The sequence below is a fragment of the Trachemys scripta genome, chromosome 4, assembly GCF_013100865.1.
Source record: "Trachemys scripta elegans isolate TJP31775 chromosome 4, CAS_Tse_1.0, whole genome shotgun sequence".
Taxonomy (NCBI): domain Eukaryota; kingdom Metazoa; phylum Chordata; order Testudines; family Emydidae; genus Trachemys; species Trachemys scripta.
The window spans coordinates 41499716-41516202 of NC_048301.1; the positions used below are offsets into that span (position 1 = coordinate 41499716).

The 16487-nt window shown below is 43.9% G+C and overlaps 1 protein-coding gene across 1 annotated transcript in view; it reads right to left on the reverse strand.

The window, feature by feature from the left end:
* The window catches only part of ESRRB (estrogen related receptor beta), a 162546-nt gene extending 151111 nt beyond the window's left edge, over window positions 1-11435 (reverse strand). Inside the window, exon 1 of the mRNA XM_034768471.1 lies at window positions 11274-11435. Coding sequence (XP_034624362.1) covers window positions 11274-11275 — 2 coding nt within the window. The 5' untranslated portion in view covers window positions 11276-11435. The remainder of the gene's footprint in view (window positions 1-11273) is intronic.
* Between the last annotated feature and the right edge of the window lie 5052 nt (window positions 11436-16487).

Below are 16487 nucleotides of genomic sequence, written 5' to 3' on the forward strand. Positions count from 1 at the left end.
ATCTGCACCGGACTCAACGGCCTCGGCGCCGGAGTCGACAGTGCTGGAGGCACCTGTTTTCGGTGCTCCACCGGCGGACTCGGCTCTACCCCCTGCACTGGGGGAGCCGGCGTCTTCGGCACGGAGGCCCCCGTCTTATGGGCTTTTTTATGCCCCGGGGATAATGACCGGCGTCGAGGCACTTGCTGTGCTTGCGGTGCCAACGAGGTCCGGTGCCGGGGAGGCTTGTCCGACGCCACTCGCGTGGTCGGCATGGCCGGTGCCGCCGGGGCACTGCGCACCGAGGCGCTAGGTGCCGGGGCCTGGCTTGCAGAGGGAGCGTCCGGACTAAGTGCCGCCTCCATCAGGAGTTGCCGGAGTCGAAAGTCCCGCTCTTTCTTGGTCCTTGGTCTGAAGGCCTTACAGATCTTGCACTTATCTGTTTGATGGGACTCTCACAGGCACTTCAGACAGGAGTAGTGCGGGTCGCTCGTGGGCATAGGCTTAGCGCAGGAGGCGCACTGCTTGAAGCCGGGAGCGTTGGGCATGAGCCCGGCCCCGTGGCCGGGGGAGAAAGGGGGAGACGACCCCCTTAATCCCCTGAACTACTATAACAACTAGAACAACTTTTAAAAACTATTTAACTATAAACACTATAACTATAACTATAACTGCGAATAACTAACTAAGCTAGGGAGAGTGGAGAACAGCTATGCCGCGCTCCACAGTTCCAACGACCGTCAGGGGCGGTAAGAAGGAACTGAGGGGGCGCCGGGTCGGCTGGGGTATATATTCAGCGCCATGAAGGCGCCACTCTAGGGGGCTCCACAGCCGACCCGCCGGTGTTGCTAGGGTAGAAAATCTTCCGACGATTGTGCACGCGGCGCGCACACACCTAATGGAATGGATATGAGCAAGCACTCGAAGAAGAAGTGTTATTTTTCTTTTCTAATGAATTAACTGTTCCTGACTGCCACCCAGCCTAGGCATCAATGGAGAGCTCAGACTCTGGACCCATCCAATCCCCTTTTCTTACTCCATGATCTTTTGAGGAAGACCATGTCAAAGAAGAAGTTCAGGAGGTGCCTTATTCCCACAATGTGCTCTTAACCTACCTACAGAGCACACAGCACTAAGCACCGAGACACTAAACTCTTCCTAATTACTATTGCATTTTGCATAGAGAGCATTGTGAAGGGGTCACCTTTTTACAGGGGCCTCATCTACTTGTTGGAATTTTTCGTTTTTAGCATTAGACTTTGTGACAATAAAATTAAATGTATTTATTTTCCATAGTTATATCAGTGCTTTACAGGGCCCAGTTTTCAAAAAGGCCTTCAAAACTATACCTGTAAAATTCACAAGGGCATCTCTTTGCACAGACAAAAACAGCATTCGTGCTTGCAATTGCACATGTACACGCAAGTGAACAACTATGCATCCACAGTGTGTCACTGGAGAAACTAGGGTGTTTTAAACATGCACTTCTAATAGGCCCATTTTAAAGCCTGGCCTTAAATGCTTATAGCACTGTGAGGGTAGCTGGAGTTGTGGCTTGTCTCAGTAGTCAAGGTTCAGAACAGAACCAGAGGCCTGAGCTTCATAACCCAAACAGAAAAGCCTGGGAGATAGGCTAGATGAGGGCTACTCATTCTCTCACCTTGAGCAACTCCAGTCCAACCCAGCTCCTCCTTCAGAAGCCATGCTGCCATTGGCCAAGTCTACCCTAGAGCTATGCAGTAAGCAACCCTTGGGAAAACAGCATTAACTCCCAAGCAGAAACTTGCAACATCAACCGGGGAGGACAGCTAGTTTCTAGCCCCATCTACAAAACAACAAGAGGGAAGACCCAGTGAAGCTCCCCTGGTAGGCAATCAGAGGGGGTACGCTATTCTGTTGACACTTACCACCCTGATCCCTCCAGGCACAGAAGAGAAGGGGGCCATTCATCCCTTACTGTCTGTAAAGCAATTTGAAGATGAAGAGATCGGTCAGTGCCTGAGGTTGTGCTATTGATGTACACACTCAGCAGGGGATGAGAGCAGCAAAGACAAAGGCTGGAGCAGAATTAGGTGCTTACAAGTATTTTGGAAAACTCCTCACACCCTGCTATGCAGAGCAGCAGGTCTGTAAGAGCTCTCCCAGACGGACCTCTTGGAAGTTGCTACATTCTGGAAAGTTGGCTCACTGATACCTGATCCACGCAGCAGCCTCAGCAATGTCATTTTAGAGGAATGACACTTGCAGGGTGTGGGAACAGCATGGAAAACAATCCCAACTGCCCTGCCCCAGAAGGCGGGAAGGGAGATGAGAGGGACCTTCACATACACAAAGATGCTCTCCCTACCCTGGCTGCCCCTCAAAGCCAACAGATGCCCCACCAGTCTTCTCCATCCCCCAAGAGGGAACAGAACAAGCATCCCTTCCCCATCCTACTCCAGCCCAAAAGGAGTATAGAAGTGGTACCTTCTTACCACACAGCTGAATCCTTGCCTGTGAAGGTAAAATTTTTCAGCTGCCCCAAGACACTCCTGTTTTACAGAAGATGTATGGTAAACAGCAAAAGAGCAGGAGATCAGCTTCTGAGTTTACACAGGCTAATAGCAATAAGGCAGCTGGCTACACTGGGGAAGAGGAAACCACATGACTCTGAGCTACTATCTTCAACACAGACAGTCACTAAATGCTAACGGCATGTGGGGGGAGAGATTGCTTCCTGGGAACACTGATTCTGTGAATGTTCATGGCCTTCAAATTCTCTCCTACTGAGGCTCCCCTTCTTAAGAGTGGAACCTCTTGTGCTCATCTGCCCTCCCTGAATCCCACTTCCCCTCCATGTAGCAAGGAGCCCTGGGCTGGGCTACAGCTAAAAGGAACCTCTTTATGCTTCACTATGGAGACAGTAGTCATTCGAAATCACGTCACCCTCCCTCACTTGCATGCAGAAAACATGCAATAGAAGGTAATGCTTGAAGCTACAGGGAATAAAGATCATCCCAGGGATAGGTGTTCACTTGGCTGGCATTGTGTAGTTCACAGCTAATTTAATATTACTCCACTGACGAGTGATTCAGCAAAGCGATACACCTTGGCCACAAGATGAAAACCCATCAAGTGACTGAATTCTCAATTTCAAACCTTCTGTGGTCCTGTGCAATGTGGAAGCGGGACATTTTTCATTGACTGAAGCCCATGGCTGCCATGTAACCTGCACGTGGGTACAGATAACCGAGAATGCTGTAACATACCACCGTCATGCTTCTGAGCCATTCCTATAAATGGTTAACATGTAAATAGAGGGGCCCCAGGATACATGTGCCCTCCAAATACCTTTGCAACGGCCAATGTAGATTCAGCCCACGCTGTTGGAGAGGGAGCAGGGGAAGATACAGAGAGAGAACAAGTATACTCAGCTTAAACTCATAGTCTGTGCATAACCATCACCCCATTCCCACTCTGGGGCCCTATACTGTTTATACCAGTGCAGCATATCTATACTAAGGGTTTTCACTAATGCAGGTAAACTGCTTTAACTATACCAGTATAAAAAAAATTCAGTGCAAAGATAAGGCTTTGCCCTGGGATTAATGTGTTGCAACAGCACATCACATGTGCACGTAATAAAGCTATTAGCATACGAAGTGATGGCCAATGTACTACTCTCCCAGAGATGTTAATAAGGAGAAAGACAGCACTGTAGCATAGGAAAACAGGGTTGGCACATGAAAGAGTTCAGGACAAGGACACAGAGAACATGGAAAGCACTTTGCTTAGCAGAAAGAGCAGAAGTGCTAAAGGAATTAGAAATAAAATAGATTCTACATAATCATGTCTTCCTGTCACTGTTCCCCTCATCTGCCTTCTCTTGTTCCTTCACTTTGTTTATTGTACCCTCTGGTTGTGTCTCCTCCTAAAATCAAAATGTAAGACCCTCAACCCCATCTTTTATTATGGCTTTGTGCAGTCCCCAGGGCAAAAGGACCCCGATCCCGATATAAATGAATAAATAAATAAAAACACAATGACATCAATCGTTGTGGCTTGTACCAATGGCCTCAGCCACAAGGTAGGAATCTTTACAAACACAAAGGAATGAGCAGTGTTTCTCATTCATTTCTTAACATGTTATAACCATGGTGCAGTACTATGTGCTTTAGGAAACGCAGTACTGCCAGCTCCAAACATTTAAATATCATGAGCCGCTGCCCCCCCCCCAAAAAAGTCACAATATTGTCATGAGATTTTTTAAAATAGATATTGGGTTGTTTTGTTTTGTTTTGTTGCCTTCTGATTTTTGGGCCTTTAAGATTCATGTTTTCAAGCTTTTCTCTGCAACAATGAGTGCTAGCAACTTTTTTAAAAAAAAACAAAAACAAAGATTTTCCCATAATCACTTGTCTCCTGGAGCTGAGGCTTTAAGTATAATGTCCAATATTGCAATAACATTGAAGAACTGGCAACACTGTACAGCGAAATACAGAGACATAATATATAGGGCAATTACATTGATTTTTTTTAAAAATGTATAGTGAGCAGCTGGTATGACAAAGTACAAAAGCACTTTACTTTGGATTAAAGCACCCTCTGGTTTTTGGAGAGGATTCTGCATCAGTCAGGGTCTCTGCAAATAGTACATACAACCTTCCAATCTAGCTATAGGCAGTTGTGTGAGACCTGAGTGAGATTCTTTACAACCCTAGGAAAACATTTGAAAATAAAGGGGTTACAAGCTGACAGTGCATGTGCAGGGAATAGAGGAGAAAGGGGTGCAATGATCAGTGCACTGGCCTTTCAACTCTGAAGACAAGAATCCAGCTCTTGTGTTAGGTTGCAAATGAAAGTCAGCTGGGTGGAGGAACACCTGGGGTGGCTGCAAGTCAAAACTGGGCCACACTGGCAGTGTTGTGTGCGAGCTAGGACAGATGCTTCAGCAAAGCTTTGGGAGAGATGCTTTCACAGCCCATTCATTTGCTACGCCCTTCTCTCCGCCCCTCACTTTATAAGCACTCACATTTCACCTGTGAGGCTTCTTCACAAAAACAGAGACAAGAAGAAAAGCATATGGCCGCCCAGGATGGCATATATCTAGGGAGAGCCAGTAGAAGAATAGCACTTTCTCCTCATTGACCCCAGCAAACAGAAGGATGGTTTTGGTACAAAATCTCCTAAAGTGATAAGAACAGCACTGTCACTTCAGTGCCAACTATTTCCTGAAGGATCAATAAGCCAAAGTAATCAATTCTCTCAGACAGTCCTTATTCCCCAGGAGATGCCTGAGCCCTTATTTGCTATCATTTAACCTCTTCAGAGAAACCACGGTTTCAGAGCCCCTCCTATGCCTGACTGCGGCTCTGACATCCGGAGAGATGAATACACTCCCAAAGTTCCTGTTGACATTTCATAAAAGGCAACATCAGGAGCAACAGCTGGGGTAGGTGAGCATTACAGCGAGCCACAGCACCAGTGCCACTTCGGAAAGAAAGATCCAAAATTGAGGTTTATTGCCAGGCGGCAAGGGAGGAGGTGGGAAGGAAAAAAGAGTCAGGCAGAGAGGAAAAAGGATGTGTTCTGCACGGCACAAAATGGGATAACGGTTATGATAGGCAAAACACACTGGAGAACTCAGAGAACAACAACAATGCTGAGCATTTCTATGGGGATTTACACCTTCAAAGTCCTTGTTCATCCTTACAGCCTTCCTGGGAGACAGGAGAGTTTTAATCCCATTTTATAGATGGGCAAACTAAAGCACAGAAGTGAAAGGACTTGACCTAGGCTGAACTGGGAGATAGTATCAGAGGTGTGATTAGAACTCAGGAGGTCCTGGTTAAGGGCATTGGACTATGGGAGCACACTCCAACAAGGGAGAAACTGGAAGGAAACTTGGGTACGAATCTACTCTCCAAGAAGGGGAGCAAAAGTGCCACATAAAGCTACAAAGGCATGCAACTAGAGTATAAAGGAGTTCAAGAGTCATGTGGATTCATATCTGGAGAAGGAGAGGACTGAGCGTTTTGTTGACAAAGCAGAAAATGAGGATTACAATCAAACAAAAAGGGGAGGCTGGCTTGCTGAGCCAGGTAATCTGTCCAGGCCATAATGCTGGTGAAGTTCTTCTCACCATGAACTTCACTCTCTTGGCTTTGTGAGCATCACATGACTCCTCAGTGAAACACCTGGGCTGTAACTCTCAGCTGCTGGTCAAGTGGTGGAGGGAAGGGAAATGGCAGTGGCTCCCCTAATGAATGAAAATAAAGAGCCAATTAAACTTCCCTCTGATACATGTGAGATTCAGACCCTGGTTAGGCATCTTCTGTTCTGCATCCAAAGGAGGATGTTTAACCAAACAGGAGTGGTATCCCATTGAAAGGGGAAATTCCCAGTGGGACACTAAGTGCTTTCGTCTAGATCTTGAGATTTCAGACTGTTAAACTGTGACATTTTCCCGATTGTTATGGCTGATTCTTAATCCTGTACAGTTGGATTCGTGGCAATACAGTACTTGGCTTTACAGGCGGAGAGATAAAAAACAGTCCCAATAATTTTTCTTAAAATAGTCTGTAACATATATGGCATACATACCCCAATACTGTGTGTTCTGTAAAAAGGTTTAAGTAGAGCTGCGTATGTATTTTGTGAAGCACTTCAGGATGAAAGGCAATACATATTCCTAAGTTCTTCACAAAATGTACACATGTACAGCTCCACTGAAATGCAGCCACCTCTGGGGTGGAGGGCAGAAAGCCATCCACAGAGTGCTGTACACAGTAGTGGAAGGAGAAAGGGAGGGAAATTTTTGGCTAAAGGACACCAGGGTAAACCCCTGCATTTACATAAACTGCCGGACAGGGATTAAAATAGATTGAAACAGGAGGGGAAGCTCCTCCTGCACCAGCCAAGAAGCAAGGGTGCTGTGATGGGGAGAACAAATGAAAATTTAAGACTTTATCGGGTGCAGTTTGGCCACAGAAATCAGACTCAGAGCTGTGAAAGGTATACTTTGTAGTAGATCTGCCCTGGGTGCCAATACTATGGAGGGCACAGGAGAAGGCAAAGAGAATGATTTTTATATATATACACACATACACACACACACACACATATCAATGCAGCATTTGGATGAACTTCAATATTTATTGTTATTTATGGTAAATACTGATGTGGGCTTCACCTTAGTAAATACTTACCTCTTGGATTAATAAAGCTTGAGGTTATTCTTAACAAAAAACAATTGGACAAATTCAGACCTCATGCCCAATCCACTGAGGTCAACAGAGTTATACCAGGGCTGAACACAGCTCGGTATCAATCTGCTTGTCATACGATGAACGTTTAGATAATAAAGTTTTTCATCTACCTATCTCAGATTATGGATCAGCATCATTATCCCTATTTTACAGCGAGGGAAACTGAGGCACGGGGAGGGGAAGTGATTTGGTAGTCACAGCCAGGAAGCACACCTGCTACTGAAAGACCCCTGCAGAAGGGAGCAGAGAGAGACTTTCACAGCACCAGCTCATTTCTTATACTTCAGTCTTTGCAGGTTTGGTTTGGTTTTCAACCTAGGCCAGTGCCCTTCTGTCCTATTTTCCAACACACCAACACTTAGCAAAATAGGGTTGAGACGAGGCTCTATCTCAGCATTTGTACTGAACCCATCACCAAAGCACTGATTTGTCCCTGAGGCAGCAATTCTGATTTCTTAACTATACTATTTGACCCAAGACTCCTGATAACCTGAAGAGTCAAATATGGCCCACTAACAAATCTGCCTGGAGAGGTAGCACAATTTAAGAGCTGACCAATCCACGTTTTTAAAAAAACAAAGGGTTGGCGAAGAGACAAATGGGACCAAAACTAATCCATTAAAACATTCAATCGAGTCTTCTAGAAACTGATAAAAGGACAGCTTTGCCCCTTCTCATAAACACATGGCCCCCACCCAACTATACGTTAGAGGAGAATTTATTTGGAGTTTCTATTAGGCCTCAGCATGCACTCCATATATCTTCCCTACCTACAGGAGAGCTGTTCTGAAGCATCACTTGACTTTGTTTTAAACAGCTCGCTACAGTTTCCATTTTAGCTTTGTGAGATGATTATTTTTTCTTACAGAATTGAAGTTGTACAGCAGTTGAAAATGCTGATGGCTTAACTGATTTCATTTTTTTTCCATAGCAGCCCTAAGGGGTTTTAACTCTTTCTGTGGCACTGAAATCCTGCTTTGGAGTTCAATGTTTAACTCGCGCTGGGAGACTCATAAATATTCGGAGTCACTCTCTCCCTCTCTGTTTGATTAGGAAATGAGCCTTTAACTCAATGTAATCCCCAAGCCATTAACAAAAAAGCCCTCAACAGCTCCACTATTAGAATTTCACTCCTAACCCACAGAGGATTGAATTAGATTAACATAACTACCCGCAATCTGAGTTTATTTTCTGTGCCAGATAGAAATGTGTTTTCAGGAAAGAAAAAGAGAGCGAGCCAGAGAGCAAGCATGAGCATAATGAAATGTAAAAATAGAGGGATCAGAAATAGCTGGACAGATGTACAGGTGAAGAGAGAAAAGGAGAGAGAGAGAGAGCGCTACATAATAATTATTAACTGGCTGCTGACTTTTGGGCATGGGGTTATTAGGAAGGACCCTAACAGCATAGAATTGTTTTAGTAAGGACAGTGTTTTCCCCCAGGTGTTTATTCCCAATTTGCAGAGATTTACAGGTATACACCTGGTATGCTGCATTTCAGACACCTGTACAGCCCGTTTGGCACAGGTTTTATTCAAAATTCCCAGGAAGTATTATACACAACAACAACAAAAAACAGAATGTATGTGTCAATTACTTTGCAGTCAAATGAACAGACAAGGGTATAATGAACAAGTTTTTTCATTCCTCAAAAGTCACAAACAGGCCCTGACAAATTACGTTTAAGGAATCAGTTTGGAGGAGACGAGGTTAATGGGTGCTTAGTCCACATAACATTAATTGTTAGTGAAGCAGAAACTAAATAATAACAGGCTGCATTCTTCCACACAATGCATCAAAGTTTTTTCCAATTACTTATCTAACCATGCATAGAGATAAAAGAGAAAGATGTTCCATAATCTATTGATCTACAAGCTATACGGCAGCAGGCACTTGATAATTTTTCCAAATGCAAGAATAAAACAAAGAATCTGCAAATTATACAAGAAAAGACCCACTGTAGAGAAAAAGGGGGTAAAGTCCAGCAGTTTCATGAAATATTCCAAAAATCCTTAAGACTAAAGAAATAGAGGGTTTATTGGGAATACTTGCTCAGGAATATTGGGATCTCTGCAGAAATGTTTAATCATGGATATTTGCGGTCATGTCTGAATGTAGACATGTTGGATTTTTGCTGTGTACATGGTGAGAAAGAGGTTGCTTTTTTAATTTTAAATTTTTAAGAGGATCTAAAACTAGTTGTACAGTACCTTCTTTGTTTAACTAAAACAATCAACAATTTTGAGTCCTTCAGTACATTTTAGAATAACCTGCTCTCTCATTTGAATAATTCAACTATAACAGGAAATAAACAGAGAAACAATAAATTTAATATTGTGCCAAACAAACATTAAAAAAAATAAATTAAAGAGCAACAGAAAGTAAAAAAATCTTACCAGTCAAAACTAAGTTTTCTATACTGAGCATTGTCATGCTGAGAATTCTATTTGATTTGCCTTTTTGGAGGAAGCTTTGAGTTGCAATTATCATTTTAAACATTACTAACCTATGGAAAATCAACATGTTTATCAATCTTGTCCTGCTAGCTGTGCCTCTACAATTCCAGTTTGTTAACTTCAGTCATTACATGGATGATTAAAAAACATTGCAAGTAACAATTTGGAATAAGTTCCAAAAGAAAACAAAAATACACTCGCAAATCAAAGACTTCGGGAATGGTAAAATTTGCATTGAATAAAAAGCCACATAATACTATATGATGTATATTTATAAGATGAGATCTGGCCTGTTTGTCACCTTCCTTCAGTCAATCCCGCCACAACAATCTTCATTTATTGCTTAGTGCTTGATACTTGAATCAAAAGGCAGCTTTCCCGTTGTTCTATTCATATTTTCATTAGATGTTTGTTCAGTCCAAATTATTTCAAACCAAACAATTTGTGTTCTCTTTATTGCTTTCAAAATGTTAAAATATCTATCATAAAAACAAGTTGCCAGAGTGTACTTTGGGAACAATGTATATAACCAAAAATGTGCCACACATGGAAAAACAAAAATAAAAATTGTAATCTTGATTTTTTTTTCCTGTGAGACATTATAAATGCAAGAAATTTCAAAGAAGCCACATATATTTGTAATAAAGACTGTTCTATCCCTTAAAAAAATTATTAAAAGTAAACAGTCAAAAAACCCAAGTCTTTGAGCCCAAAATAAGAAACAAGACAAACGACATCAATTATTTCAGTTTTTGACCAAAGAAATGTTTACATAATGAATAAAAATTAGTTTCTGATTCACTATTAAACCTTTGTAATTAGAGCATCGCCTACTTTTTCCTTTAACAAAAACCACACCAAAATACACACCATTGTACAAATTTTATTTTGCATTTTAGATACCTTAAAGCCAACACTTCACACAACTGAGTTCCTCCTTTGATTGTTACTATGCTAACTTCTCAAAGTCCTGCACCCCTCTATTGTCACTGCAGAGGCTTTAGAAATTAAGTTGTTTGGGGACCTTTAAAATTAGACAAACATCAGCTGCTCGATGCCAAACGCCTTTGGTAAAACAAAATTTCATTTTCATGTGTGTGCTAGAGAAGGTGTGAGCCAAAGCAAGGGGTTTTGGGGGGTGGTTGAGAGAATGGTTGTTTGGTTCTTTTAGTAATTGGTTGCTGAAGTTTCCAGATATGCGCTTTTTATACCAGCAGTGGGGAAATATCACCTGTCCTTGGCAAGCCCTTAAAGCAGAGTTACATTATACAGTGGCGTTTTCAGAACACCAGCAAAGCTGACTATTGCCATTCCCAAAACAATCCCATTCTGCTCAAACTTTCATTTGTTTGCTTTAAGAAAAAAACCTCAATACCCAAATAGTGAAAGTGACTGATTTACATGAAGTTCTGAAATCATCTTGCCTGCTTGTGGGTCACTCTGACCTTCCTTTGACAGTGTGAAAACAGGAAAAAAAAAAATATTGTAACCACATTGAGATGCTGCCATAATTTTAAGCCCAGATAAAAGGATTAGTTCAGGGAGACATTTGTATCCAAAACACAATAAAAGGTAGAAGTTCAGTACTTACATGCTGCAGGTTGAGAGATGAAGCTCAGGGCTGGAGCAGAATTTCCCTTGCCCTCAGGTGTTTCTAATTGCTGATTAAATATCTTTTGGTTCTGCCTGCACCAGCCGACAGTCCCCTCTGCGTCTCTGCCTCTCTTTGTGACTAGGACACAGTACTCCGAGTCCCAACCTATAAATAGATCCCAGCTCTGTGATTGATATAACAGGCAGCTGACAAAAAAAAAAAAAAAAAAAAAACCACACACACCACACCACACCACACACACCATAGGTCTTAAGGAAAGCAGCAAAAGCTAGGCTTTCACCTCTGCACTGCACCCAGGGAGGAGTCCCCCACAGTCACCGCTTCCCCACAGTAGCATTACATCAACTTTGGGCATGTAAGCAAGTGAACAAAATTCATGCACCAAAAGAAGAAGAAAAGGAAATGTACAGATGCTGGTTTGGATTTGACTTCTTTACACCTTGAAGTTAAAAAAAAAAAAAAGAAGAAGAAGAAAAAGAAGTGTGAGCTGATTACAGTTTTGAATTGTGTTTTATTCCAAACTCTTTCCATGAAACTTTGCATTCCTGCTACAGAATAAACTGGGACTGACACCTGGGTTAGTAACTGCAAAGTTAGACAGCTTTCTGAGGGACTCTGCAAAGAGTTCAGGGATTGAGAATGAAGTTACTGTTCTCCATGAACCATTTGATCAGGACACTCCCTGACTGCTAGCATCAGGATAGTGACAAACTTCCCACTTTAAAGGAACCCCCAGAACAAGGAATTCCCGGTTGGCTAATGTTAGCTCAGAGTAACAAGTTACTAAACTTTGGGGGATTTCTATAGGGGTTTGATCAAGTCCTTGAATAATTGGAAAAACCTCCCAGTGATGATGGTTGTAGCTATGGAATTGTCTTCCAAGGAATGGGGTGAGCCCCGTTCTTTGGGACACGTATGCGTGACTGGATAAAGCCCTCGAGGATGGACTGTAGCAAGCAATCCTGCCTGGCCCCCATTGGTAAGTGTGGGAATAGTCTAGATGGGACTTTACAGGGCTTTTCCCTCTCACACTTCTATGATTTCTTCTACTAGCTCCCAAATCAGTCTCAACAGCAGATCAGTTGAAGTCTCAAGCATCTGTAAGAAGTGGCTGTTAGCACTATTCTCCAAGCCTTCTCTGATTCCCAGATGCTTAACATCAGTACTGACCTCCATGGGGGATATGTAGCTCTCCACACCAACTGGACTCAAAGGTACGGTCCGATGAGTTGCAACTGCAGCTGGGTATAGGGGTATACAGAGAGTAGAAGGAAAAGCTGAGGGCATAATGACCTTCTCTACATTAGACACTTTGGGGGTCTCTCTCAGTGTGGTAACTACGACCAGTTCAGCTCTGGTGGTGCAAACAAGGCACCAGCACTCATGAAAACTTTTACCACCATGTCATCTAGATTTCCTCTGAGCAGGGTTAGGCAACATGATGTTCAAAAACTAGTGTCCCACCTACACTATTGCTACTATTTCCATAGAGTTGCACCAGTGCTAGTGCTGTGGTGGGAGATTCCCCAAATAAGCCTAGGAGAGACACACCAGCATGGCCCAGGTTTCAGGTTACACCAGGTGATTATTCATGTAAATAACTGAAAGCAGTTTCCCTACTTTAAGGCCAAATCCTTCAGTGCTGACAAAGGCAATGCGTTCTTTGGAGTCAATGGGCCTTTTCCCTAAGTAAAGAGGGCAGAATTTAGCCTTCGTGTTTTTCATGAAATAAGAATTATATGGCATGTCATTTCCTTAATATTCTAATTCTTGCAGCATGATCTAGTGGACGAAGCAGTGGACTGGGTGCAGGACACCTGGATTCTGTTCTTAGCCAGGGCTGACTCTAGCTTTTTTGACACCCCAAGCAAAAAAAAAAAGGGGGGGGGGAGGCGCCGGACTGCCGAAGCAAAACAAACAAACAAAAAAAATGGCAATCACAGAGAGTGCGTGGAGGGTGGCCAAGGCAGTTCGCAGGGGGGTGAAGGGCGGCGCCTGCCTGCTCCACCCGTGGGCAGCCAGGCGCTGCAGCCCACTCACAGCTGGGCGAGAGGGGCTCCCTCCTCCGGCCTTGGGGTTCCTCTCCCGCCGGGCAGGCAGAGTCCCCGGGGGCTGCAGGAGGTGCTGGCTCAGCCGCTCCTTTAAAGACGGCTGGGCCAGGCCAGGCTCAGAACAGCAGGGGAGCGGAGGCCGGTGCAGGTGGCGGGGAGTGGCACGTCCGGGGAGAGCCCGACGGCACAGTGAGCAGCTGGGATCGCTAGTTCCTGCCCCGCCCCCCGGCCGGGGTCCGTGCCCTTGCAGGGATTGGCTGGGAGCAGAGCATGGGGAGCTGGCCGGGAGTCCGGGGGGGGCTGCCAAAGTGCAAAAAAAAAAAAAAAGAACTATGGCAGGGCGGTGGGAATGTGCTGCCCCAAGATTGGCTGGAATGCTGCTCCTTACAATGTGCCGCCCCAGGCATGTGCTTTCTCGTCTGGTGCCTGGAGCCGATCCTGTTCTTAGCTGTGCCACTGCTTTGTGTGATTTTGAGCTAGTTGACCTCTGTGCTTCAGTTTTCCCATCCATAAGGCAGAGATAATGATGCTTAACCTCCATTGTAAAGCACTTTGGTATCTACAGATGAAAAGTGCTATACTTAGCATTATCATCATCCTCTGATAAATAAACAATGTGCCAGATGCAGCCCTAGTATAGTGCCATTGACTTCAATGGAGATGCACCCATGCCTTTCAGCTGAATTTGGCCCTTTGATTTTTGCTGAGATGAACACCAAGTCAATATCTAACCGAAGGGAAATCAAATCTTTAATTTCAGCAAAAACACAACCATATTTTCATGAATGTACTCTAATTTTGGGTGCCTAAAGGAAGAGACCTGGGGGTCAGATTCTGAGAGATGTTGAATACTTGGCTCCCACTTACTGTCACAGAGGTGCCACCCCAACCCACCCCATCATGGGTGGAAGTGGGACTGTGGCAGCCTTTCCTCAGTTTCCCCAGAGTCTTCTCTGGCCACAGGAGTGACCTGGCCTCCAGCCAATCCATCTAACAGAATCCAACCCCTTCCAGATCCTCAGAGTCCTTCACTTGAAGTCCAACAGAAAATAGCAAAACAACTGAATCTTCAGCCCAGCTGGGCTCAGCTGCTAGCCTCCTTTGCAGGCTAATCCCAGCTGCAAACTGTACCAACGTTGACCAAGTTTCTGGCTTTCACTCTCTCCGCCCCTGAATTGGCACACACTTTCCCTTCTCAGGGTTTCAGACAGGCTAGTGTCTCCGATCGGCTCCTGTCTCCACCGAGGCTCCTTGCCCACCGCAGGATAGTGTGTCTGCTCTGCTTCCCCACCAATCCCCCACTTCCGGGCTGCCTTCCTCTTAAGTCTAACTCTGCACAGATATAACAGGGCAGGACTAACTGAACTAGGCTGACTGGCCCCAAGTCTATCCTTAAAGGGGGCAGGCCACCCTATTACAGACTTCAGCTGGAATTTTTAGTGCTGAATACTTCTGAAAATCAGGCCAAGGTGCATCAAAGAGGCTCCCAAACACTAAGGCACCCAAATCTAGCAGCCATTTTTGAAAAGTTTGACCTCATAGACTCATAGACTCATAGACTTTAGGGTCAGAAGGGACCATTATGATCATCTGGTCTGACCCCCTGCATGCTGCAGGCCATAAAACCGTCCCTACCCCTTCCCTGGACTCTGCTGTTGAAGTCCCCAATCCTGTTTTAGGTGACTTCAATTGGCAGAGACCTTAATATATGTATAGTTGTATACATTCTGAACCGAATAAATATAAATGCCACCAACTTGTTCCTTACCTTTCCATATCACCTATCTCCAAATCCTTTACAAACGTTATTTAATTAAGACCCAATGCAAGGTGGGCCAGTATTATTATCCTCATATTGTGTTGGGGAGGGGGAATCCGAGACACAGAAATACCAAGAGATTTGCCCACACTCTCTCACCAACACAGTGGCACAGCCTTGAACAGAGCCCAGAATTCTTTGAATCTTCACCTCCTCTTTTACTAGAGCATATGAATTTAGCTGTTACACTTTAGGAGAAAGAAGTCAGAGGTCCAGAAAAGACTCTCTCCTTAGCCTGAAGCTGGTTCTTTACACAGAACTCTCATGGCCCTGACTCAGCCAGCTCCTACGTGGAAGCTCCTCTTCATTCCAGCAGTAAATTATTTGTTTCAGGCATGGACAGACAGGGGGAAAAACCCTATAGAAGAGGAAATCCTACGTAAACTTTACACCCACCAAAACCCACTGCAGAAAGGAGGCCAGAAGATTGCAAAAAATCACTTCAAAATACATTTAAAAATAAGCTACTTGTAAAGCGGATAAAGGTTTAATATATTTTTCTTCAAACACCTAGTTTAGAGAATTACAATCTGGAAAACTAGGACTGTAGCTGGGCAGTCTCTCTCACTGGTTATTTGCTGTTGCATTTGTTATTAAAAGGTGCCTGTCATTAGTACCTACTGTAGTTAAAGTTGAAAGCAGCTTCCACTATAAAGTCCTGCTTCACAGGCTCGTAAATACCCCAGACTATTATGGATGTAGATGAAATGTCCAGTGATTGACTTCTGCTCAAGGGTGAGGGGTTTGGAGGAGAGGGCACAAAAAGTGTAAGTGTGTGGGTGTGCGGCTGGGAGGGAGTAAGTGGCAATTGGGCAAAACCCTTTCAGCCATTTGTAAATTATTATGGAAGAATGAAACACACTACACTTTTCCTCCAATGTTAAAAAAGAAAAGTAATCATACTTTAGACAGGCCTACAGCAAATATATATGAAGCTTGAAAAATGGCTGAGATAGACAGCTGGGATCTTCCTTTGGATTGAGTGTGTGGAAAAAAGTAAGCACCCAAAAACTTATTTCTATGCATGCTGAGCAGATCTGCCATGATTTTAGCAGAGCCCAATGTAACCGTACCTGTTTTACTTTCAGGGAAAACATAAGGATGTACAACTACAAAACCAATAAAAATCAGATCCATAGTTTTAAAAAAAATTGTAGAATGCAGCAAAAATAGTTTTGTTTTTTTTAAACTTTCCCATTAGGAAGATTCAGTTGTCATTTTAACATAATCTACAAGAGAACTCTCACCAGCCCCAAACTGCAGGATAGGTGGGATATCATCCTATAAGCCTCAGTGAGGTGTGAACTTCAGAGCCTTCAA